The sequence below is a fragment of the Hyaena hyaena genome, unplaced genomic scaffold (genome assembly GCF_003009895.1).
Source record: "Hyaena hyaena isolate Hyena2069 unplaced genomic scaffold, ASM300989v1 scaffold_218, whole genome shotgun sequence".
NCBI classification, from domain to species: Eukaryota; Metazoa; Chordata; class Mammalia; order Carnivora; family Hyaenidae; genus Hyaena; species Hyaena hyaena.
In genome coordinates this window covers 2335942-2361549 of record NW_024080851.1, presented here as the reverse complement: position 1 = coordinate 2361549, position 25608 = coordinate 2335942, and the positions used below count along the sequence as shown (strand labels likewise).

General features: G+C 57.8%; 2 protein-coding genes across 4 annotated transcripts in view; both read right to left on the bottom strand.

Moving 5' to 3' along the window:
- Positions 1-9308: 9308 nt before the first annotated feature.
- MYL7 (myosin light chain 7) lies at positions 9309-11420 on the bottom strand. 2 transcript variants are annotated; one of them, XM_039243002.1, is made up of 7 exons: positions 11368-11420; positions 11041-11154; positions 10838-10913; positions 10552-10656; positions 10107-10185; positions 9936-9984; positions 9309-9420 (listed from the first exon to the last, which is right to left on the bottom strand). In XM_039243002.1, the coding sequence occupies exons 1-7, from the start codon at positions 11368-11370 to the stop codon at positions 9319-9321; spliced, it is 528 nt and encodes a 175-aa protein (XP_039098933.1). In that variant the 5' UTR covers positions 11371-11420; the 3' UTR covers positions 9309-9318. The 2 variants fall into 2 exon arrangements, with proteins under 2 accessions (XP_039098933.1, XP_039098934.1); XM_039243003.1 differs by having other exon boundaries at positions 10107-10179.
- A 2016-nt stretch (positions 11421-13436) lies between these two features.
- Positions 13437-25608, bottom strand: part of GCK (glucokinase) — a 38082-nt gene continuing 25910 nt past the window's right edge. For both annotated transcript variants that reach the window (XM_039242991.1, XM_039242992.1), the window contains exons 2-10: positions 21603-21765; positions 20930-21084; positions 19987-20106; positions 18691-18786; positions 18451-18550; positions 16580-16763; positions 15541-15696; positions 14813-15046; positions 13437-14548 (exon numbers count right to left, since the gene is read on the bottom strand). In XM_039242991.1, coding sequence (XP_039098922.1) covers positions 14404-14548; positions 14813-15046; positions 15541-15696; positions 16580-16763; positions 18451-18550; positions 18691-18786; positions 19987-20106; positions 20930-21084; positions 21603-21765 — 1353 coding nt within the window. In that variant the 3' untranslated portion in view covers positions 13437-14403. The remainder of the gene's footprint in view (positions 14549-14812; positions 15047-15540; positions 15697-16579; positions 16764-18450; positions 18551-18690; positions 18787-19986; positions 20107-20929; positions 21085-21602; positions 21766-25608) is intronic.

Genomic DNA, 25608 nt, shown 5'->3' with positions numbered 1-25608 from the left:
AGAGTCAGTATCTCTCAGAGGGAGTAGGTTCAGAGATGGGAGCCTGTTGAGGTTATGAGAGACCCCCACTCACTAAATGTACTGTTGCAGGGCTCCGGGCAGGGGCTGCTAGGTGGCAGTGGGGGCCGGGCACTGAGAGTCGAGGTCCTGTGTCAGTAAGGACAGAGGTTCATTCCTAGTCTGGAGGGTGGGTTCCCCAAGCTGATTACCAAGAAGGACTAGAAGAACATTGGACAGGCTGGCCATGACGCTAAAGGTCCTGGGCGCTTACTTGGTAACAATCTATTCCCCAGTAGCCTGGCTCTTTGCAATCGTAGTCAAAATGAGGAGGGTTTTGGCTTTGTTTAGGGGTCTTCATTTGCTGTAGTTGAAAATTGAGAACTTTATTATTTTTTGATATTTATTTATTTTTGAGACAGAGACAGAGCACGAGCTGGGGAGGGGCAGAGAGAGAGAGTGGGAGACACAGAATCTGAAACAGGCTCCAGGCTTTGAGCTGTCAGCACAGAGTCCGATGCGGGGCTCGAACCCACAGACCATGAGATCATGACCTGAGCTGAAGTCGGACGCTTAACTGAGCTACCCAGGCACCCTGAAAATGGAGAACTTTAGTGTATTTTCTATCAGGTGACTCATCTAGGAGAGAAGTGAGCTGGTTTGTCAGATTAGCTAAGTCAGGAGGGGAAACATAGTTTCCCATTCCATCCTGCTCTCTTTAACTAAAGGTGAAAGAGGGAGTTCCGCCCACCACCAAACATGGGGCTAAATGCCCCCTGGGTGGATTCAACGTCTTAAGCAACGTCTAAAGCAGAATGTTCTTAAATGACAATTTGGAGTCCATTGTAATAGTCATAAACAGGTTCATCAGGCCTTTGTGTGCAAGGCTGAATTTTGTTCCAATCACCAGGCTTGGGAAAAGCTGCTGTCGTTGCTCTGTGGACACTTCCAGAATGTGTTCTAGCATCTTGCCCAAAGTTAGGAGTTTGCTTCTCTGGATCCCTCAGGATGTTCCCATTGTGCTGATTGCATCCCATGTTTGGCCTGGTCCCCACCAGTAACATGAGGACTAATTGATCTAAATCTGAGAAACCGGGTTGGTCAATTGCAATAAGTATGTTAAGGCCTTCAGCAAACCTATAGGGTCTTGTGTTACTAGGAAACTCTTTATGTGCGGCTTGCACTATGGCCTTAGTCCAGGGACGTAAGAAAGTTGGTGTTTATTTGGATCCTCAGAAGACTTTATTTTCTTAAGGTTATTTATTTATTTTGAGAATGAGACAGAGTGGGGGAAGGGCAGAGGGAGAAAGAGAGAAAGAGAACCCCAAGCAGCTTCCACATTGTCAGCACAGAGCCCGACATGGGGCTTGAACTCACAAACCGTGAGATTGCGACCTGAGCCAAAATCAAAAGTTGGGTGCTTAACCAACTGAGCCTCCCAGGTGCCCCAGAAGGCTTAACTTTAGAGGGGCAGGTTTCAGTAGGTTCGGGAGGGGAAGGAGTAGGGAGAGATTCTGAGGAAAAGGGAGGCTTGGCAGGAAGAACAGAGCACAATGGCCCTGGAACAGAGCACAGAGGCCTCAGAAGCCTTTCTGATTTCTTTCACTTGCTTGCCTCAGTTACTTTCTAAATAGTATTTTGCAAAGAGGCAAACATAAATCCTGAAAATATTTAGAAGCCTCAAGGTATCATCAATTAAAATAGGCATCCCACGAGGCTCCTGGATGGCTCCGCAGGTCAAGCTCAGGTCGTGATCTTGCAGTTCATGAGTTCAAGCCCTGCGTCCGGCTCTGCACTGACAGCTTGGAGCCTGGAGCCTGCTTCGGATTATGTGTCTCCCTCTTTTTTGTCCCTGCCTCCTCTGAAAAATAAACATTAAAAAAATAGGCATCCTGTTCAGCTTTTTTTGTTTTGTTTTGTTTATTTATTTTTGAGAGAGAGAGAGACAGAGTGCAAGTGGGAGAGGGGCAGAGAGAGGGGGAAACACAGAATCTGAAGCAGGCTCCAGGCTCTGAGCTGTCAGCACAGAGCCCAACGCGGGGCTCAAAGTCATGGACCACGAGATCATGACTGAGCCAAAGTTGGATTCCCAACCAACTGAGCCACCCAGGCACGCCCCCCCCCCCCCTTTTTGTATTTTAAGAAGTTGTGGCTTTCTAATTTAACTTTGAGGAAAACAAGTTTGGTAAGATTACAGGTTCCTGTAACTGAAATTCTAAATACTGACCCCTGTCCATGACAAGGCCCCTCCTTCTGAGTGAGACCCATGTGCGGAGGGTTCCAGGGGCTGGGCAAGGCCAGCAACAGGAGCCCAGGCTGTGGAGGCCTCTGTGCAGGAGGCACAGAGGAGAGGAAGGTGAGACTTGGAGGTAGGGACCCGAGGCACATAGCAGGTGTGCCTGGGCCAGGTGGCTGAGAGCATCCACTCCCCAGAGCGGGCCTGAGGTAGGGACCTGGGTCCTGATCACAGGTCATAGGAACCAGCTGGAGGCAACTAAGCACAATGTGGGTGTCATCACATGGGTATAGCTCTGTGGACGATGGGCTGGCAGGGCACTCCCCTCCATCTGTCACCTGACCTGTGCTCCCCACCCCCTGCCTCTCTCTATCCCCCACAACATGCTGCCTCCACTCTGTGTCCCTCTGGAGCAATCACAGTCCAGTCACCTGTGGCCCAAGGCAGGGTCTCATTTCCCGAGGAGACCACAGCAAGGGGGGCCAGGATGGAGCCTGGCGGGAACTGGAGGTGGTCCAGCCCAGTTGGTCATGGGAGGGGGCTGTGGGGGCCAGAGAGAAGCTGGGGAGAGGGGTGCAAGAGGGGAAGAGGAAGAGGAGGAAGCAGGGAGTCAGGAGGAGCCCAGTTAGAGGGGTGGTGGAGGTGATGGTGATGCAAAGCAGGGCAGGCTGGGGTGACAGAGTTCTATTTTGGTGCTATGTGTGTCTGCGCGTCAGCAGCACGTCCCTGTGGGGACGGTCCCCAGATAGCGAGAGGGCTGGCTGCAGGCGGGAGGTGAGGGGCGTTCTGGACCCCTGCGGTGGGGGACATGGGGCACTGAAGGGCTGCTATTTGTCCTCACCAGGAAAGAGCATAGGCCCTATGTCACTCATCTGCTGCCACATAGCAAGCTGTCCTGAGTCTGGCTGACTTAAAGCAGCAACTTCTCATTTCTCGTGGTGCCAGGCAGCTTGCCGTCTCTTCCCATCTGAACTTGGACATGGCCATGGGACTGGGGCTGGGGCCCGAGAGTCCAGCATGAGGTGGGAGGGTCCACACCTCTCCTTCCCTGAGATTGCATCTTGGGCTTTGTCTCAGCCTGGTGGCCTCCGGCTTCCCTGAAGTTACCAGCCTAGACTCCCCGCCAAGAAACAGGCCAGGCCTTCCGATAGGAGCAGCCACAAAGACACTGGACATGGGGGGACACCATAACCACCATGTGGCCTCCCTGCCACCTCGAGGCCACAGCCTTCTGTGGTCATGCCACTGCTCCCTGTTGTGCTGGGAAATTGTCAGGTCGCCCAAACAGATGGCATGAAAGCTGTCTGAGTACCAGCCCATTCCCCAGTCCGTCCACACATTCCTCCGTCTGCACAGGTAGTCAGGAAAATGAAATCAAGTGCTGGTGGCGCCCGACCCTGTGGATATGCCCTGGGGTCCCAAACTATAGCTGGTGTCGCAGGGACTTACTCAGGGCTGCGCCTCAGAAAAGGAGGCTGGGAGAGCGTGGTGGGCGCTGTTAGGACGGTGTCCTCATTTTCAACCCCTGGGTGTGTGTGGAGCCTGGAGGCCTGGGGGCTCGCAGACCCAGCGTGTGGGCAGCTGTGCAGGGCCTCCTGGGGACCGGTTATGCTCCTGGAGAGGGAGCCCATAGCCTCAGTGCCACTTGATCGGCTCTGGGCTCCATCTGCGCAAAGATCAAAGCAGGTTCAGACCTGGCTCGGCCACCTCCTGGCTCTGTGCGGTCTTGGATAGGTTGCTCGGCCATGTGGTGCCTCAGTTTATCTGGGAGGTGGGGATAATGGTCAGACTGTACTGGTTGGGACCAGGTTTTGCTGTAAGGGTAAGAAACTCTGAATACTAGGGCTTCAGTCACACAGGATATGAAGAGGTCTTCTGGGTTGTGTCGGGGGCCCGGCTCAGTCTAGCGCATGAGCCCCCCAGCCCTGGCGGTTACGTCCCAGCTGTGTTCCAGGGAGGGAGGTGGAAGAGGACACACATCTGTCTCTTGAGGACAAATCTGCCGCATGATATGTGTTCTGACATCTGCCGGGTTGTATCTCCCAGCAAGTGAGCCTGAGAAATGTGCTCTTTGCTCTGGGGCCAGAAGCTCACAGAGGCTCATCACACATGCCCGGCCCCGAAGTGCTGGGAGAGAGCCAGTCCAGCCCCTCCCGCACATATGGGGAAACTGAGTCCCTGAGTGGGCTCAGGACTGGTTCAGGGTTGCTCGTGTGCACAGGGAGGGAGGCTGGAGACTGCCAGCTGACTCCCAGGGGGCCTTCTCCAGGGCAGGGTCCCTGCGTCTCCACACCCCCAGCCTCTCAGGCCACAAAAGTCTAGAAGACTCAGGGCAGAGAAGAGGCCAGTGTACTTACACCTATTATTTACTAGTCTCTCCACCTTACTGGACATGTCTGCTCTCTGCTACAGCAAAACCAGAGCAAAGCACCAGGCCTCTCCGCCCAAACTGGAGAATGGAGAGGGTCTGGGCTGGAGGTGGGGTGAGTAGGGCCCAGCCGACAGCCCAGAAACCTGAGAACCTGGCAGTAGGGGTGGGGAGCAGCTGCACGGTCTGTCTTTAGGTCTGTCTTTATCGTCTTTACCCTATGGTGTTAGCACTGTGAGGAAAGAATGCGTGAACGGCTCTGGTGGGAGGGCGCAGGGGATGGGGCCCAGGCTGGGGGCGCTGAAGGGACCCCGGGATAAAACGGGAAGCAAACAGGCCAGGTCCACACAGACAGTGCGCTGCACCAGGTGGGTGCGGACGGAGCTGCAGACCCTGCTGGGGCAGCAGAGCGATTGCCACCAAAGTCGCGAGGAAGAAGGAATGGATTTCCTACTGAATCATCACCAAGCCAGAGCTCGCCTGGCCCACGCTGAGCGATCCCGCAGACGGGCACCCTCCTCCTTCCCCAGGGAAGGGGAGCTCAGGGACCAGGCTCTGCCAGTCACCTTCATCTCCTCCTCTCCCTCTTGGTGGACTTGCTGAAGTTCTTGGGGGTGAGACTCCTGCCCTCCCAGGACACTGGGGAGGGGGCTTCCGGGTTCTGAAACTGGCGAGAGGCTTCTTAGCTTTCAAATAGATGGGCACAAAAAGATGTAGAGGAAGAAGTTTCAAGTTCTCTAAAGAAAAGCCTCTAAGAAAAGGGAGGAGAAAAAAAAAAGAAAAGGGAGGAGAAAACCTGTTTCCTTTTTTTGCACCAAAAAGTGTTCCCTTTGGCTTAGTTTTAATTTGCATTTGCCTTCACAGGGTCCCTGCCTGCCACTACTCAGGCCCAGCAGACGGGCTCCAGGGCCCTCCTGAACAAAAGTGTTTACTGCGGTCTCTTGAAATTCTGCATTTCTAACGACCACCACCCTCCCCTGCTCCATGAGTCCTGGGCTGCTGCTGGGGACCCCAGGCTTTGGATCTAGGGTCTGCAGGGTGTTGGGGCAGAAGGGCAGTATTCCTCTGTGCACCCCTCCTAATGTGAGCTCCTGGAGGAGGAGGAAGGGGCCGGAGCTGAGGAAAGTTCTCCCAGAGAAGACACAGTCCCCGTGAGGACAAGGGGCTGGAAGACCTCCTCATGTCCAGCCGAGTGGGCTGTGGGCGAAGTGTGGGGAGGGACCAAAAGAACCCGGAGCCCAGGACATCTGCAGACAAGGCCTTGCCTGGCTTAAGGGCTTGTAGGAAAACAGGAAGTCAGGGGGTTCCGATGACCCCCGTTTCACAAGGCTCCCCTTGGGGAGAGCACTGGGACAGGTGGCTACAGACTCAGAGTGGGGTGTGCGTGTCCCACGTCCATGTCCAACTGGGCAGGCTGCGTGGCAGGGGCAGGCAGGATTCAGGCCAGGCCCTCCTCAGACGCATCTGCTTTGTTCCACCAGACTCAGAACATGTTAGTGTGGGCTTTGCTCTCTGCAAACAAAACCCTCTCTCCTTTCTGCCAGAACACGCAGATTTGGCTCTGCCCAAATGAAATGGGCTTCGTTTGGGCTCGGTTCGCAGAGAGCACTGGCGTACCTCCGTGTACTGGGTCAGAACCCTGGTGCCCCAGAGACCACAGGCACATCGCACAGCTGGCTCAGCACCGTCCAGTAGAAAGGGGGCCTGAGCCAGAGATGGGTACCACACACATCATTAAGCCACCTGGGTGGCTCAGTCAGTTGAGCATCTGCCTTCAGCTCAGGTTATGATCTCACAGTTCGTGGTTTCCAGCCCCACATGAGGCTCTGTGCCTGGAGCCTGTTTCAGATTCTGTCTCCCTCTCTCTGTCCCTCCCCTACTTGTGCTCTGTCTCTCTCATAAATAAACAAACAAATAAAACATTTTTAAAAATTTATAAAATTTCCTCATAGCCACATTAAGGAAACATAAAACAAAAGGTGAGATTGATTTTAGTAACATATGTATTCAACCCAATATATCAAAAATATCTCAATAAGTAATGTGCAAATCATTGTGAGTGAGATATTTTATGTCCTTTTTTGTACTAAATCTTCAGGACATTATCACATCTCAAGTCACACCCCATGTCAACAGGCACTGATGGCTGTGGCAGTACCCGCGTCGCCGCGTCTTTTCTCTGTTCTCCGCGTCTCTGGCTTTCGTGTCTCTCTCTCTCTCTCTCTCTCTCACACACACACACACACACACACACACACACACACACACACACACACTCTGCTGTCAGGTTACCCCGGGCTGGTTTGTGCAGGCCATTTCGGGGCATAAAGGACAGACCCTTACCCGACAACTATCCTGGGTGGGAGCAGGACTGTGGCTCACATACGGATAGAAAACGAGCACCGGTCAGAGGTGTTGTGCTGGTTCCTCTGCGTGGGAGTCACTAGCATGTGACAGCCAGTTCGGAGGAAGAACTGAGGAGCAGATGCACATACACCTGACCTGGAACATTGCAGGGTGAGGGGTACCCCCCCCCAGCCAAAAATGCATGTGTGACTTTTGATGCCTCTAAAACTTAACTACTGACAGCCTGCTGTTGACTGGAAGTCTTCCTGATAACGTGAACTGTCACGTAGCACATGTTTTATCTACTATACGCCATGTTCTTGCAGTACAGTGAGCCTGAGAACATAAAATTCAGAAAATCATAAAGAAGTGGGTATATAGTACGGTCTTGCGTTTGTCAGGAAAACTCTGTGTAAGTTGACCTATGCAATTCGAGCCCACATTGTTCAGGGTTGAGGGTGCAATTCAGGGATGCTGGCAGGAACTTGCTATTTTATTTTTTATTAAGCTATAAAATTAAAAAAAAATTTTTTAAATGTTTTATTTATTTCTAGGAGAGAGAGAGAGAGACAGCATGAGCAGGGGAGGGTCAGAGAGAGAGGGAGTCACAGACTCTGAAATAGGCTCCAGGTTCTGAGCTGGCAGTCAGCACAGAGCCCGACGCGGGGCTCGAACCCACGAACTGCGAGATCATGACCCAAGCGAAAGTCAGACGCTTAACTGACTAAGCCACCCAGGTGCCCCTTAAGCTTTAAAAAAATGTTTTATTTATGTATTTTAGGAGGGGAGGGTGGCACAGAGAGAGAGAGAGAGAGAGAGAGAGAGAGAGAATCCCAAGCAGGCTCCACACTGTCAGCACAGAGCCCAACTTGGGGGTTGAAAGCACGAAACCATGAGATCATGACTTGAACTGAAATCAAGAGTCGGACGCTTAACCGACTGAGCCCCCCAGGCACCGCCAGAACTTGCTATTGTAATAGTTTCAATGCTGGCTTCTTCCACAGAGGAGGAGGGGGATCGATTGTCCTTCCGCTGGGTCATGCGCTTCACTGTGTCTAGGGACCAGAACCCTTGGCCTTGCTCTGGGTCATCTACACCTTACAGAAGACGGGGCGGGGGGGGGGGCGGCGCAGGAGCCCTGCTGACCAGCTGGAGGGGATGTTGAACGCACCTTTTTGAAGATGCTGATGATTTTTTGGTCCCTTGCGTCTTTCACAACTTTTCTCTGCAGAAGCTTGAATTGTAAAATTACCCCTTAATTTTTGAAGTCAGTTTGCTGAACAAGCAGGACTTGTTCGAGCATCATAACACCTGCTGGGCTGTGTGCCCGCCATCCCTGCAGGCTCACTCTGCCTGGGGACTCTGCCGTTCCATTCCGCCACTCCTGTGATCACTAATCAGCCATGGAAAGTGCTATGCTGACTTTAAATCTCAGGTCTCAATGTCATATGTAAAGTGCCAACTCCCAAATAAAAATAAAAACTGAACACCTCTCCAGGGGAAAATGGCTTTCCTTCTCCGGCTTGTTGCCTGCAGGGAGTGTGGTCAGCTCTTCCAGCACTGTGGCCGGGGGTGGCTGGGGGCTGCGGCCGGGCTGGGGGATGCGGGGCCTGGCTTGCCAGAGGTGGGGTTCAGGGGAAGCCCTTACTTGGCTCTTCCTGTCCAGACCTGGACTTTGTGCGACAGGCTGTCTCTCTCTCCCTCCCTCCTCATTCCTCTCCTCCCCAGGTCCTCTGCTGCCTTCCAGTTCCCAGATGGAGGCGTGTTCCCCCCCATAGCCCCTGCTTTCTACACATGAGATGGGGACAAGACACTAACAATCCCTTCCAGAGGAAAGCTCTCCCTCTCTCCGGCCACCTGACCCTTCCCCCCAGGGAGACGTGAAGCCTGTTCTAGGCCTTGCTTCCTGTCATCGCACCTTGTCTGTGTTTCCGAAATGAAGTTAGCCTGTGTTTCCAGATAGATTCCTCAGTGCCTTGCACACAGAGCCTAGCACACATGCACATACACACATGCCCAGCACACACGTGCACACACATACCCGGCACGCAGAGACAGGGGCCGCCCACCAGTGGGGCCCTCCCAGAACATGGCTGAGTAGCCTCAGGTTGCCGAGTGCAGGGCCTGCCGTGTGGCTGGTTCAGTTCTGAGAAGCCGTGACAGGCCCACGGGTTCCTCCCCTAGAGGTGTGACCTTTGTGTCCCCTCTGTGAACTGGGCAGATGACGGCTCACAGTTGCAGAGCTGTGTGGGGCCTGGTTCATCTCACAGCCCTCCCCCACCACTCTCCACCCCCTCTGTCACCAAGAGGCCACCATGGCAGGTCTGACTAAAAACAACATTTATTGTGGTGACCCCAGGGGCTGCTCCCGTCACTCCTCTTTCTCATCCCCGTGGGTGATGATGTAGCACAGAGACTTGTAGTCAATGTCCCCCGCCAAGTCCATGGGCGTCAGGGCGAACATCTGCTCCACCTGGGTTGGGGGGAGCGGGCACTGGTGAGAGACAGCCCAGGCAGCAAGGCCCAGGGGGAGGGGCCGACCCTTCACCCCACTCCCCATTCCCAGGGCTGCACTTTGGCCCTAAGCCTTTCTGACTCTGAGCCCCAGACTCTGAGTTAATGCTCAGTTACCTGACTGTGGCCAGACTAGGGGCATGGGGGTGGCAGGTGAAGGCCTGAGGGGGCCGTGGGGATGCCTCCCCTGTCTTCTCTGCTGCCCAGCCCTGCAGGGACAGAGGCTTTTCCGGATGCTGGTGCCGCTGTCTCATGCCTGGGCTTTTGCATGCATGGCTCCCCCGGTCCGGCACACCCTCCTCCCGTCTGACTCCATGCGCATCACCCTCGGCTGAGACAGTCCCTCCTCCACGGAGCCCTGCTCTAGGCCCACAGGGGTGGAGGGGCAGCAAGGCCTCCCCAGCGCCCTGTGGGTTGAGGACCCTGTGAAGGGGTGGGCAGGAGAGTGGTGTCCAAGGATCCAGGAATCCTCACCTCAGCCAGAGAGAACTTGTCTGCCTGGGTCAGGAGAAGCTGCTTGAACCTGGTGGGGGAGAGCCAAGGGGGGCCTGATGAGGGGGGCGAAGGCCCCCATGACCCAGTTGGCCACCCCCAAAGCAGAGAGGGCCCCACAGTAAAGGCATTCACCTCATCGCTCACACTTACTCATCCTTGTTCACCACGCCCTTGCCACTGGGGTCAAACATGCGGAAGGCGCTCAGGATGGCTTCCTCGGGGTCTGTCCCTGGGAGCCCGAGGGAGCAGGTGAGCACCGACGCCCCCAGCCTTCCTGGCCCCACCCAGGAGGAACCCGGGTGCAGGGGGGCTGTCACGTCCCAGAAGAGGTGGGAGTGTGCTCCCTGACACAGAGCATCCCTTGGGGCTCAGGGATGCTAAAGGGGCTTTGTGGACAGGCCTGGCAGGAGACTGGGATGTGGGATGTGGGAATGGGGGTGAAGGCACATTTCCCAATTTCAGGTTGGGAGTGGGGTGAGCAGTGCCCATGGGTGTGGAGTGCAGGGGAGGACTCCACATTCTCTGGGTGGGCAAGGACTGGGTGGGGTCCAACCGAGGTCTGGGCGGGGTTCAGGAAGATTCCAGGCGGGCTCACCATTGAGCTTCTCCCCAAAGAGCGTGAGGAAGACAGTGAAGTTGATGGGACCCTTCCCCTCCTGAAGCATGGCGTCCAGCTCTTCTTCCGGGACGCTCACCTTCCCTGGGGGATGCCAGCCACAGAGGTGGAGAGTCAGTGGGTGGAGGGGGGTGCCCTGGAAGGAAGCTGGGCTGAATGGGTGGGGGAGGGGAGGTGAGAACAGTGCAGAGTGAGGGGCCTGTTCTTTCTCAGTGGGCGGTGGGCTCCCACAGGCCCAGCTGGGGCAGAAGGTGGAGGCGCTCACCGAGCTGGGAGTAGGTCTCCCGAAGGTCAGACTTGCAGATGATGCCGTCACGGTTCTGGTCAATGCAGCTGAAGGCCTGTCAGGTGGGGTGGGGGGCAGAGTGTCCAGGCGGGAACAGCCCCTACCCCAGGGAGACCTGGAGGGAGGGGTAGCAAGGACAGGGGCCAGGACGGGTCCCAGGCCGCTGGGGAGATGGCACTCACCTCCTTGAACTCCTGGATCTGGGCTTGCTCAAACATGGAAAAGACGTTGGAAGACCCCCGATGGGCCTGCTTGGTGGCCGCGGCCTTGCCCCGAGTCCCCGCCTTCCTGCTGGCCTGCAACACGCGGGTGGGGAGAGGCCCCCCTTCCCATGTGCTCCCTCAGAGCGCTCCTAGGAGAACCCGGGCCAGGGCCCTCTTCCTGTCCTCAGACACCACCTCTCTAGGCCCAATGCCAGCACCTTGACCCTCCCACCTCCCACCAGCCCAAGGACAGCACCTGGGAGTGTGGGAGTGTGCTAGCCTCTGGCAACCCCACCTGACACTCACCATCCTCTCTCTGTGACAGCCTGGTTGCTGCAAGGGGTTCACAGCCCCTTTTATGTCTCAGCCTTATCACCTGAAGCACCATATAAGGACAGGAGGAGAGGACAGGCCCAAACTTGGTAGCCCTGCCTGGACCGGGGGAGGACAGGGCCCCAGCCAGATTCCAGCCACGTTCCTGATGACCTTCAGGCCCCCTATGTGTAACATCCAGGCATCCACCCATCAGCAGCGATGTCTCTCAAGGGCAGAGCTTATAGGCTCCTGGCCATCACCACTCTGGATGTTGAATGAGGTGTCTCCCTTCCCCCCACCATGAGAAGGCTCTGCTGTTATCTCTCCTGCAGGTCCAGCCCAGACCTGCCAGGCTAGGAGGACAGCTTTGGGATCGCTGGCCTGGGCATCTACTGGGCTTGGGGAGAGCAGTGCGTAGTTCTGAGGATGGTCTCTGGATGGAGCCCAGGGATTCCCAGAGGTTTGGGTGGAGATGGCAGGCCCTGGCTTCTGGCTCCCTGACGAAGGGGTAGAAGGCAGCCCTGAGCTGGCCGTGGCCCCAAACAGCACATACGTGGGATGCTTTTGGAGCATGGTGCTATACCTGGACCCCAAGTCCCCTGGACCCCCATGAGAGTGGTCATGAGCCCTTTGTGTGAGGCCCCACTGTGGAGCCGGGGGCCCTGTCACCCTCTGCTCTGCCAGAGCACAGCCTCACTGGCTGCTTCCGGGCCCAGGGAGAGAAGGGCTGGGGGCTGGGGCCCACCTAGAACATAAGTTGGGGGCATACTGGCTGCCTGCCACCTCTCCCCCAGAACCTGGCTCTGCCCCTGGGGTGACAGATGCAGAGAGGCCAGCTGGTTTCGCAGGGACCCGTGTCAGTCTGCCAGACCCAACGCCCCTCGCATGGTACAATAACTATTTTATAATTCCTCCTGGACTCTCCTGTAATTAAAGTCATAAAATATATAACCTACCTGCAAAGAGAACTTTAAAAATCAATAGGATCCCCCTGAACTGTAACGTAAAGAACAAGTAGGAGGTCATTTACATCAACACGGGATCTCACACGGGAATGCAGGGAGAGGAGCAAGTGGTAGTGATGACGAGGTGACTGGATGATGTTCCCACAAAGTCTAACGAATGACTTGGATTCAAGAGGACAGAAAGGATCTCGGGCATCAGGAGGGCTCGGTCAGTTAAGTGTCTGACTCTTGACTTCGGCTCCTGTCATGATCCTATAGTTCCTCAGATCAAGCCCCACATCAGGCTCTGTGCTGACAGTGTGGAGTCTGCTTGGGAATCTCTCTGCCCCCCCACTCATGTGCGTGCTTGCTCTCTCTCTCTCTCTCTCAAAATAAAGTTAAAAAATTTTTTTTAAATAAAAGAGAACTCAAAGGATCTGACACAGTCCCACACGAGACATCTGGGAACACAAAGGAACAGCTGGACAGGGATGTGACAGCTCAAAACCACAAGTGAGGGTTGCATTCTGAGTGACATAATACAGGCTTTCCAGATTTGCTCTCACTGAAAAGTGAGCATATGTTATGATCATGTAAATGTGTTTGTAGGTAACTGGGCAAAGGTGAGAGACGGCGGTGTTAGGCCCTGGGCTTGGCTGACTCAAGGTAGGCACGTCACCCAGGAGCATCTGGAGGGACCTCAGCAGTCCCCTCCTCCCATCACTGTCACAACCCAAGTGGCTCCAATGGGACTCCTGCAGAGACCACCCTGAAGCAGGAGCAGCCCTGCCCATCTCTAGGAGCAGCCCCTCCCAGCCTCTCCTTGGGGATCTCAGACACCACAAAGCTGCTCAGTGAGCACAGACTGTGGGTCCACAGCCACGTCCCCACAGGCAGCCAACTGGGGGCCAGGGCAATGCAGTACTCCCGCCCCACCCCTCATTTCTATCCCTTCAGCCTGCGGTGTCACTGCACACTCTCCACCATGGCTGGGGGACGGGGGCAAATTCTAAGACACATGTAGGCTTCCAGGGTGTCTGTGTGCATGTGACCAGGTCTCCCTATCGTCCCACAGCCCATACGCACAGACATCAGAGAACACTGGTCAAAACCATGTTCTAAACTTTTACAACTTTTATTTAAAAAACCATGCGGTCCCAGGTTGGACATGAAAGATTGGTGTGGCACATGAAGGTCTGGTGGGAAGAGGGAGGCTTGGGGTCCCCTGGGTGCTGAATGCTGCCTGAGGTTCCTTTCCAGGCCAGCCCCGTGGGAGCTGAGGACTCCATCACGGAGGTGCTCCCAGCCCTGCCTGTGGGTGGGAGTGTGGGGGGCTTCTCTTCACCCTGGGTCCCTCTGGGGAGGAGCTGTGGGGGCTCTGTGTCTTGCACCCCCTGGGAGGGTGCATCCCAGAACCACAAACCACTTGTGGATGGTGGCAGGACAGCAAAAAGGCCACCACCTCCAGGCCTCGGGAACAAGCAGCCTCCACTGTGGAGCTGGTCCTCTCCCACTTCCCAACCCCCACCAGGCAGGAAAACAGCCAGGCCTGGGTGGCTGGCAGCCTAGGACCCTGTGGGAACCGGGTCTAGGTCCGTCCAGGTAAGCAAGGCTGCATTCCCGGTGGGCTGAGTCCCCAGGCCACCGCAGGGTCCAGAGCAGGGCCCAGAGCAGGGCCCGCGTGAGACTGACTTGGCTGAGGCTCCAAGAGGCAGGCAGTGCAGAAACACAGCAAAGTCCTGAGTGAGCAGCTTCCCTCTGGGTGGGTCCTTGATTCCAGCAGCACAGGTGGGGGACCTTGGGGGTCTCCATTCCTGCTCATCTCAGCCCCCAACCCAGTCAGGGCCTTGGGCTATCCCACCCACTGCCTCTGAGAGAAGCGGCCTGCCCCAAGTACTACCATCCCCTTCCTCTCTGAGGGCCTTTCTGCATCTTCCCGGGTGGCCTCAGGATGGGAGGCGTCCAGGGTCCTTACAACTAAAGACCCCTTCACTGGGCCAGGCTGGGGGCACCTGTGGGGAGCGAGTGCCCACGAGCCCAGATCCAGCGAGCGCTGCCTCCTCCTTGCCTCGTGGCCTCGCCATCACTGGCCCAGCATGCAGGCCTTCTTACAGGCCACTGCGGACACCAGGGCCGCGCCTCGGCCGCTGCCCTCCTCTGACTCGATGAAGGTGATCTCGCAGCTGGGTGTCAGCTTGCGCACGATGGCATGGAACCTCTCCTTGAAGCTGAGCAGGGGAAACAGGGCTGCGGCCCCTGTCTTTGCACTCCCGGACCCCCTCACCCCAGACCTCTCCAGAGCAGCTCAGCTCCTGCTTGCACGTAAACAGGGTGGGGGTAAGCCTAGGGGATCCTCCCTCCTTGTCTGGGGGATTAGGGGATAGCCCTTGGGTTCTCGGAGAGCTCATTTCCACTTGCGTTGAGTCCTCGGGACGCGCACCCACGAGGGACTAGGGACCCAACGGGGAGGACAGACGTCCGCGAGGGCTCACCTGGGGTGCAGCTTGTACACCGAGCCATCCACGCCCACGGTAATGCGCATCACGTCCTCGCTGCGGCTCTCGCGCATGCGGTTGATGACGCCTGCCAGCCCCGCGGCGCACATGTGTGCCGCCCGCGTGGACACGCTCTCGCAGGCGCGGCGCACGATGTCGCAGTCGGTGGCCGTGGGCCTCAGCCCCAGCGTGCTTAGGATGTTGTAGATCTGCTTGCGGTCGCCAGAGTCGCTGCAGGGCGGGGGTGACCGGGAGGGGGGGCGGGAGGGAGGGCGTCGCTGGAGGGTCGCTCGGTCCTGGGCAGGCCCAGGCCCGACCCCGACCCCTACGGCGGCAGCCTCTACCCCTCCCCCTGCCCACCTCACCCAGGCAAAGCGCTTGGGTTCGGGCCTCGGAAGGAAGCGCGTCGGATTCTGCCAGGAACCAGAAGTAAGCTAGTCACTGAGCCTCTCTCTAAGCCCAGGGTCTCCGCTCTAACGTGGGCAACACTGGCGCACCTCGGGACTGTTGCGTGGATCAAGTGAGACGCTGTTCACGGCTGTGCGGAGCCACGGGAGGGCCGCGCGGGCCGCCTCAGCTGCCCAGGGGTGGGTTACACTGCTGGCGGTCGACCCAGGACCTCTTCCCTTGTGCCCTGCCCAGGCCCGCTCGCACCTGGAACCCCGCCCCAGCCTCCTACGCACTGCCCCCTTGACGCCGCCTGGAGACCCTCGCGCCCCGCGCACCTCTCCACCTGCGACACGAAGCGCGTCTCGAAGGCGCCGCGCGTGCGCAGCTGCTCCGAGGCCTCCCCGCGGAAGAGCAGGTTCTCGTCCACGAGCTTCAGCAGCACGAGCCGCACCAGCTCGCCCATGTACTTGCCACCGATGAGCTTCTCGTACCTGCACGAGGGCGGCCGGTCATCTCTTGAAGCGGGGGGCGGGGAGCAGTGCTCGGCCACCCCAGGGAGGTCCCCAAGCGCGGCCACGAGGAAGGCCAGGAAGGGCACTTGACACTTTGCATGCAAACCCGGATTCATACCTGTTCCCTCATTTATCAACCTGTGTTTGGGGCCTCGGCACCCTGTCCCTCAGTCCAGCCCCTCTGAGACCCCGGCATCATCCCACTGCCGTGTGATGGTTGCTGCGCTCACTGCCCAATGCGGCTGAGGTTGCGGAAACTCGGGCGCGGAGGGACTAGCGACCCGCCTAGGGCCTCCGCCACCGCTCGCGCCCCTGGGCTTGCGCCCCTGGTGTGCACCAAGCTGGCGCGTTCGTGCGTCGCATTTGGCAGCCTGTGTATTTTCACCGAGTGCGACTGACCGAGCAGAGGTTATGAGGGCCAGAGACAAAGCTCAGGAAGAAATTAGCACGTGCCCGGCAGGCAGGCAGTTAATTGGGAGAGCCATGACTCAGACAAGCTCTGTGCAGGCCATACCGCAGCCTTCTGGGAAACACTACCGTACATTCTGTGAACGCGGACAGAAGTTTACTCTGGGGAACTCTGGGCTGAACCCATTGCTTGGGGTTCTCAGAGGCACCCTCTGTCAGTGGTCACCTGCGGGAGGGGGGAGATCCCGGCTCATTTTATCCGCAGACGCTCTTTCTGAGGACTAGACCTTCACACACATCTCTACTGTTCTGGGTTCACAGGGCGCCTGTTAGCCGAAGGAGGGAGGAGCCAGCTCGGGAAGGATTGGTCAGTGTGATGCCCCCCCCCCCCCCCCCCACCCCCAGTCCATTATCTGTCTGCAATGGCAGGGCGAGGGCTAGGGGTTGTCCTTACAGCTGCTGCCCGGGGTTCAGGGAGTTCTCATCCACCACGCGGTCGTACTCCAGCAGGAACTCGTCCAGCTCCCCGGAGTCCCCGAAGGCGCCCCACTCGGTGTTGACACACATGCGGCCCTCATCCCCTTCCACCAGTTCCACGTTCTGCATCTCCTCCATGTAGCAGGCATTGCAGCCTGTGCCTGTGGGGATGGCGGGGTCAGGTCCCCAGAGCCCAGCAGGGGCTGCAGTCCAGAGCCCGCCTCTCCACCCCCACCCCCCACCCTGCAGGAAGCCTCCCGTGGCAGAGTCTTCCTTGAGCCTTCCACACCCACCACTGTGGGGAGGGCCTCCCTGAATGGCTCCTGGAGGCTCTCCCAGGCACTAGAAGACCTGGGTTTGCTGTGTGACCCAGCATTGATGAGCCCACCTCTCTGGGCTGTTCCTCTTCCTCAGGAAGGGATGGTAACACCTTCTCCTCCTATGACCTGGGTGCTGGGAGGACTGTGTGAATTGTGTCCAAGCACTTTGCCAACCGGAGCTGTGTGTAGGGTTAGGGGTTACCTTGTTTGTGTATCCACCCTTGTTTTTGGGCATTTTCCTTGCATGTGCTGGAGCTTCTCTGTCCTGGGCCCTGTTTTTGGGGGTACTCAGAGGTGAGCAAGGCACAGCATGGGTCCCTGGGAGCAGCACGTGGCCGTGGCTCTGGAATTTGTCTGGAATTTGTAATTTGCAGGGTCCCTTGCAATGTGAAAATGTGGTTATTTGGTGATGTTATCAAGTTTCAAAATGGTTTGAGCGTGCCTGCATGTGTGACACGTCCCTAAAGCCATTAGGGGCATCATCTCAAATGCTAGTCAGTGGAGCTACCCAGGAGGAATGGGAGCCCAGTGTCGCAGGCCTTTCCATTTTTTAAAAGAAAAAACCCAGAAACCCAGACTTTAATGTGCATTGTCCCAATTTTTGGACCCTGGTAATTATCATAAATGTGGTTTTTTTTGGTTTGGTTTTGAGAGAGCATTCGCACCTGAGTGGGGGAGGGGCGGAGGGAGAGAGAGAGAGAGAGAGAGAGAGAGAGAGAGAGAGAGAATCCCAAGCAGGCCCCATGCCCAGCTCAGAGCCTGATGTGGGACTCGATTCTACGACCTTGGAATCATGACCTGAGCAGAAATCAAGAGTCGAGGCTCAACCACCTGAGCTCCCAAAGCGCCCCCACAAACATGTTTTCAAGCCCTGGGCAGAAAGTTTGCAGGGCACATGTGAGCACAGGCCCCTCTGTGTTCCTCTCTAGGGACCCAGAGCCCGGAGGCTGCAGAAAAACACTCGCGTGCCTGTGGGTCCAGCAGATAAGTACTCAAGTGGGACTTATCCTCAGCAAACACTCCGGAGGCCTCAGGAACTTCTGGTTAGTCCTGAGGCAAGTGCGGAAGGCCCACTAGGGCCAGAGCTGCCTCCATTCCTGGCACTGGCCTTCACTTTAGGTGGGGACAGGCCGGCAGCTCTGGGCCACAGGAAGACTGTCCAGGAAGCGATGACGTCACTTTTGCTTACCCTCTTCCACTTGGACAAATCTGTCCAGTTTGGTCAATATACCAGACAAGGTGATTTAATTAAATCCTGATGAGCCAGGTGGATGTGTGGCTGCTGTACCGTCTGATGCAGTGACTGGTGAGTGCTGAAATGTTTCCTCCTAGTGAACACTGGCTGTACTCAGGACACCCCTGCGTCTCCCCCATACCACCCCAGACCGTCGCCTCTGGGTGATTGCTCTGACCGTCGCCAATGGCTCAGTTCTCAGGGCTGGAGACCAAGACCTGCAGAGGAGCACAGCCTTTCTCTGTCTCTCATGGCAGCCAAGGTCCCCGGACAGGGCAGGGCCCAGATCCTTACCCACAATCATGCCGACCTCACAGCGGCGGTCTTCATAGTAGCAGGAGATCATCGTGGCCACGGTGTCATTCACCATCGCCACCACGTCCATTTCAAAGTCCTGCCAGGAGGCACAGAGGCAGGAGTGATGGGGCTGGGATCCATCCAGGTGAGGGATGCCCAGAAGGCCCTCCCTGGCATCCTGGCCTGAGTGGGGTTGGGGGGAGAGGGGTCCCAGGGCAGTCACGGGGGCCACCTCACCCCTCGCCGTTTGATGGCGTCACGTAGGAGCCCCACGATGTTGTTCCCTTCTGCTCCCGAGGCCTTGAAGCCCTTGGTCCAATTGAGGAGGATGCCCTGAGGGAAGAGGCAGGGCCCTGTGGCTGCTGATGGATGCTGGGGGCAGGGTGTGGGCCTCCCCCTGTGCAGCACAGGAGACAGGCTCCAAGCGGTCCCACAAGTTTGAGAGGTGTTGGAGACAGTTCTCTGTGAGTATTTCCTATTTCCACAGGGCTGGGCTCCAGCCACTGTGATGGTGTTAATATGTCAAGCCCAGAGGCATCCTCCCAGGGTAGGGATGAGGTCATGAGGAGAGCAGCCGCACATGGAGCTGGGGTTCTTGTCCCATAGGATGCCCCGGCATGAGAAGGTACCACCTGGCCCTTGGTGCGCTGTGTGGAGGGGGCTTCGGAGGCCAGCATCGGACACTGTTCCTGCTGGGAGTGCTGAACTGGCTTGTCTCTGAGAGGCCGTATGTGTGTGGAATGTGTTTATAGTTGATGTGTGTAACTTACATGTGTACGTGTGTAACTGGTGTGTATACACCTGTACAGTGCACCCCGTTGATGGGTATACGTATGTATGATGTACACATGTGTGTATGCAAGTGTATAACCGATGTGCATGGGTATGTATATTTAATTGACCTGTGTGTGTGTGTGGTTGACACGCGTGTGTGTACATATGTGTGTATAATGCATGTGTGTGTGTGTCACGTGTGTGCATGGCTGGCAGGCTGATTTGCCAGCTCACAGGTAGGTGAAGCCTCAGCTGTTGTGGTGACACACTGTGCTGGTGTCTGGTGGCCTGTGTTTGAACTCCAGCACCATGTCCTCCTGCTGTGGGCCACTTGATCAGCCCATTTCCCCATCTCTGATGGGGGTGATAGTAACGTGGGCCTGTAGGGCAGCAGGGACTAAGGCAAACAGCATCAGCCATATAACCATTTCCCAAAGTCTCCCAAAAGGTAAGTGACAGAGCCACAGGTTGAACCATGGCTCTTCCCTGAAGCAGGAGCTGCATGTGAAGGCACCACAGGGGTGCGTGGGGGGGCCTTCTGCCTCCCTGCATCCTGCACCTGGCCCCATCAGCCTCCTTGCGTCCTGCACCTGGCCCCATCAGCCTCCCTGTGCCCCTGCACCTGGCCCCATCAGCCTCCCTGTGCCCCTGCACCTGGCCCCATCAGCCTCCCTGTGCCCCTGCACCTGGCCCCATCAGCCTCCTTGCGTCCTGCACCTGGCCCCATCAGCCTCCCTGTGCCCTTGCACCTGGCCCCACCTTGTCGATGTCTTCATGCCTCACGGGAAAGGAGAATGTGAAGCCCAAGGGAAGCTTCTTATGCTTCATCTGATGCTTGTCCAGGAAGTCAGAGATGCACTCAGAGATGTAGTCAAAGAGCTGGAAGACACACAGCAAGCTGGCCGTCGGCTGTGGTGGGGGGCTGGCTGAGGGACCCTGCAGCAAGACTCCTGCCAGAGGTCTGAGCACTGTAGGCCTGTCCTTCCCTGACCCAGTGACATGCAGCTGCAGACTCTGCACAGAGGCACAGCCCTGGTGTAATGCTGATTTCTGTCTCTACCACCCGGAGTGTCCTGGCTGCCCTGCTTCTGGCCCCAGCCTGCCCATGTGGGCCTGTCCACAGTGCTGGGTACTGCTCCTTGCTGGCGGCTGGGGCCCTGTGAGGTGCCTGTACCACCCCTGCCACCTTGTTTCATGTCCAGTCCCACAGCATGCAGGGGTGTGGCAAGGCCCAGGTTGCCGCAGGACTCGTGCCATGAAACCCTCTGCCTCTGCCCGCCTCTCCCAAGGACTCACTGTACTTCTGCACCATCTCCTGAGTCCCCCCCGTGGCAGGGTGGCCCTGTGGCCTGGGTGGACATGATGACTGCAGTCACCCCACTTGGTGTCCATGCTGAGATCCCAGGCAGACTTGATCCAGGCCCCTGGACCTCTGGCCCCCCAACCCCTCGGACCCGAGTCCCCTGGTCTCCAGTCCCCTTGTCCCCTGGCTCCCAGCCCTGGCCCCTCAGCCCCTAGCCCCATGGGTCCCTGGCCTCTGGCCCCCAGTGCCCTGGTCCCCTGGCCCTCCAGCCCCTTGGTCTCCCAGTCCCCCAGCCCCTTGGTCTCCCAGCCCCCACCCCTGGCCCCCAACCCTTCAGTCCCCTGGTCTTCCAGGCCCGTGGTCGCCTGGGTTCCCCAGCCTCCACCCCCCACTGCTCACCATTTCAGCAGTACCGGTCATGGCATCCTCGGGGATGGAATACATCTGGTGCTTGGTCTTCACACTCCACTGCCCCTCTTCGCCCTCCCCCACCTTCACCAGCATCACCCTGAAGTTGGTGCCGCCCAGGTCCAGGGAGAGGAAGTCCCCGACTTCTGCAGCCACAGGGAGAAGTGCATCAGCTTCGGGGAGCCACCTGGCAGGACCCCAAGACCAGGGAAGGGAGGAGAGGAGGGCAGCGTGGGGATCAGAGGAACTGGACAAGGGGCTGCTGGTACCAGGCGTCTAGGGGATCACTAGGGTCAAAGGTGAACTGGGAAGTCAGTGCGAGTCCTGTGCCTCTGACTGAAGTCACCCCAAACCCAGGTCCCAAGTGAAGACCTAGTGAAATGGCCCTGACTCAGGATTGGGCTGGGGGTGCCCCCCCCCCACTGACCACGGAGAACCGGTTTCTCATTGTGAGCCAGTTTTCCTCAGGGGAGGTGGGGGGAAGGTTAGCCTGAAGACCCAGGGCTGGGCCGGTGGAGCTGTCCTGAGCCTCCAGGGACAGTCTGAGCCTTCAGTGCAGACCCAGGCCACCTCTGCCCCCTGGGACCGGGGGACAGCTGCCTCCAGGTGAGGAGCTGTTGTCTCCTGCGTGGGTCCCTCCTCTGCCCGCCCTGGGCCTCAGTACCAGAGCCTTCTGGGGTGGAGCGCACGTAGGTGGGCAGCATCTTCACACTGGCCTCCTCGTGGGTCTCCAGCCGCAGGCCTCGTGCCATCTCCTTCTGCATCCGCCACATCACCTTCTTCAGGTCAGCTTCCTGCAGCTGGAAGTCTGCCAGGATCTGCTCTGCCTGCAGGGGTCGTGGGGGGGCGGTGGGCAGTGGGGAGTGGTGAGAACAGCTGAGGGGAGTGAGAGCAGCTGGGGAGGAGCAGCGGGGGTTGGTGGTGGTGGTGGTGAGAGCAGCTGGAGTGGAGCATCTGGGGTGGAGTGGGGAGGGTGGTGGTGGTGAGAGCAGCTGTGGGAGAGCAGCTGGGGGTAAGAGCATCTGGGGAGTGAGAGCAGCTGAAGGGGCAGCTTGGGGAGCAAGTGAGAGTGAGAGTGGCTGACGGGTGAGAGCAGCTGGGGGTGTGGGGGTAAGAGCAGCTGGGGGAGTGAGAGTACCTGAGAGGGTGAGAGCAGCTGGGGGAGGAGGGGGTGAAAGCAGCTAGGAGTGAGAGCAGCTGGAGGAGATGAGGAGAACAGCTCGGGGAATTTAGAGCAACTGGGGGTGGGAGCAGTTGAAGGAGGTGAGAGCAGCTGGGGGGGTAAGAGCAGCTGGAGGAGATGAGAGCAGCTGGGGGTGGCTGTGAGAGCAGCTAGAGGGTGGGAGTCCCACACACATGGAGGGCCTCCCTTGCCCTCTGGCCCTGGGTCCAAGGAGAACAGCAGAGTTCTGAGAGTGGCCCCTCAACACATGTGGCTCAAGGGATGCTGAAGGGTGGGGGGCAAACGGCAGACAAAGGCAGCCTCCCTCAGTACCGCAGATGCCTGCCATGAGGAGGAGGAAGGTGCTGCCCAGGACAGTGGGTAGGACATACTGCAGGAGCCTGTCTGGGGCATGGCCAGTGGGCAGCTGGCATTACCAGTCGTCCTACCTCTAGGAATCCAGGCCCAGGGACTGGCTGGAGCAGTGTGCACAGAGGCATGGGTATAGCACATTAGGGGAAGGCAGCCCCTCTCCAGGCCCCAGGGACAGCCTGTGACCGGGCTAAGCCATGCACAGCTCTCCTGTGCCCTTTTCCTGGGGATCTGGTTGATCGTAGGGCAGGTGGCCCAATTCTGGCCAGCGACAGGGAAAGAGAAGTCCGGCTTTAGCAGGACCGTCCCTTCCTAAAGGGTCAGCGCCCCTCTATTCTGTGAATGCAGGTTTGTAAGGGTGTGATGACCGGTGCTTAGCAGCTGTCCTGTAGCAAGGCGGAGACGAGGCAGAGGGAAGGGCAGCCCACCCAGGGGAGGAAGAGAGGCAGGGCCACCTGGCCCGAAGCCGTCACAGATCTCACAGATCTTGGTCAGCTCTGCACCCACCCACCTCCAGGCGCTAATGTGGGAGCGAATACTGATCCCTGAAAGCCGCAATGAAGTCAGCGTTTTCACTGTCTGCAGCCAATGGCATTCCTGAGTGACACAGGCCCTTCCTTAAGGACCACCTCTCTCATGGAGTCCCTGCACTTAAAGTTTGAGCCCAGGGAAAGTCACAAAGGGACAAGGCTGGGAAAGTCTGTGAAGAGACGCAGAATCACACATCAGTGTTTGCCAAGCCATTTGTGGCTCCAGACTGTCCCTGCCCCCCCTTGAGGCTGTCCCTCCAGGGCACAGCACCAGACGCACTCATCCTTTGGGAAGTGATCCAGGCCATTCTCAGAGGCTGGTGGCTGCAACCTTGCCCCCCTGCCCTTCTTTTACACCCCTGCAAACATAAAGTGCCAGCAAAGAGTAGAAGCACTGACTTTCACAGAATTCTACCAACACGCCACGCCCGGAGCTGAGTGCACCACGCAGGAAGCCTCCCATCCTGTCACAGTGCCACAGCGTCACAGAGCACCAGGAGGAGCCGCCAGCAGCTGCTCATCTTCCAGATGAGCAAAGGCTCAAAGAATCTCAAGTGCAGGTGCATGCAGCTGGCACGTTCCCAGCCAACATCCCAGGCCACATGCTAGATGACTGCTCTCTGAGGTCCTTGAGAGACCATTCTGACACAGAATTGTCAGAGGGACTGACTGTAAGACATTGCAGGCTCTTAGCGAAACTGAGGCAGACACTGCAAAGGTCCAGCCTCAGGCCCTCCTGGGCCACATCCCAGCCCCTTTGCTGTGACAGCCCCACCCCCCACTGCCTGGTGTGGCTGGAGCCCAGGTCAGGAGAGGATTTTCACCCTTGGTGTCCAGGCCCACATGGCTCCCTGCCACTGACGGCAGGTGAAACCCCAGCTTGGCTGGCCAGCTTCTAGGCCAGAATGACCTTTCTGTGGAAATCACTGGAAGTCACACACCTGGTCAAAGGGTAACCTGGACTTGCTAACAACGTTTCATTCCACCCATCAGCTTCTGTCCAAGATCTCATTCTGCAGCACACGTGGTGCTGGGCCAGCTGGGACTCTAGAAGACCCACATCACCTGGGCCTTCCCGGCCCTGCCATCCCTTCCCAGACACCACACAGCAGGGAGGGGAGGGGATGCCTCATAGCAGGTGGGGGGGGGAGACACTGCACGGAGGGGGAAGAGGAGAGGACACCACACAGCAGGGAGGGGACACCACACAGCAGGGAGGGGAGGGGATGTCTCATATCCAGTGGGGGAGGACACTGCAAGGAGCGGGGGAGAGGGGAGGACAGCACACAGCAGGGAGGGGACAGCACAGAGCAAGGAAGGGACAGTGCAAGGCAAGGAGGCCCCTTCTCTGAGGGGTAGTGAACCCATGAGGTGATGTTTGTTCACTAGAACCTGATTCCATTCTGTAAATAAAGTTGCATCAATGTGGATCTCGTTTGTCCTGTAGAATATTCTCAAAAACCTAAATTTGCTGCCCACATTTAAATAGAGGCACTTTCACAGGCAAATCTGCATTTCTGACAGCATTTCTGTAACAGTAGATCTTGGGGAGGCCACTGCTTGGGCGGGGCGTGTGGTGTGGGGGAGCCTGTGTCTGGCAGCATGGGGCATGCAGGGGACACCGGGTCACCGGCCCTCTCAGCTGCCCTGCCCAAGCGAGGCACTGCGGGGTCTGGCACTGTCCTCGCCACACCCCCTGCCCACGCTGCTGTGTGCATTCCCCATTCCTGGGGGTACAGGGGGGTAGGTGTGCTGGGAGGCCTGTGGTGACAGTCCAATACTCTAGCTGGCCACAGGCTTGACACTGGCCTCCAGCTGACCTTGCCTCTCACCATGGGAGGTGCAAGCCCCTCAGACACATCAGGGCCCACAGACGCTGCACACATTAGCCCGCAACCCTGACAGAGGGCCTCTGACCTGCGCAGCCCCATTGGCTCTCAAGGCTGAGTGTCTGGGGGACATGGGTGGGGTTCAAGTCATGGGAGTCTGCCTCACAGACCCTTGGGAACATCCCCGGGAGCAAGCCCAGTTCTCCCTTATCCTGCAGAATTACCCCAGGACACCGGTACTGGAAGGCCGCCCATTCTTACAAACGAGGAAACTTCCCCAGCCCACGGCGTCAGCCCCGGGCCCACCTCCCCACCCCACTGGGCTGCCTCCTGCCCAATTTCAGGGCCCAGCCCTAGCTACAAAAGTCTTCTATGAGTGTCATGCTGCCATCAGTCATGCTGGCTTAAAGGACTTGCCCGCATAGCCTGGGAAATTCACGGTGCTGCCTGAGAAGCTCAGGGAAGCACCTGCCTCTCCAGGCCAGGACTCAGGAGAATGAAGCTCATCCAGAGCTCGTGCCCCTTTCCTCCCACAACTACCACTGCCGTCTGCTTGCCGGGAGGTCCCAGGGTATCACTGGGACTCATGTCTGCTTCCAAACACAGAGGAGGGGGTCTCTTGCCTAATTGTTTCCCCCACACTCCAGGCAGTGTTTCAGGCGCCCCGGCCTGGGCTCTGCAGGGAGGCAGACTGCCCAGTACTCTCTGACTCAAGGGCATTCCCGACTGGTTCTCCTGGTCCTCATGGCAGGCCTGGGGCTGTTGCACCAGGGATCC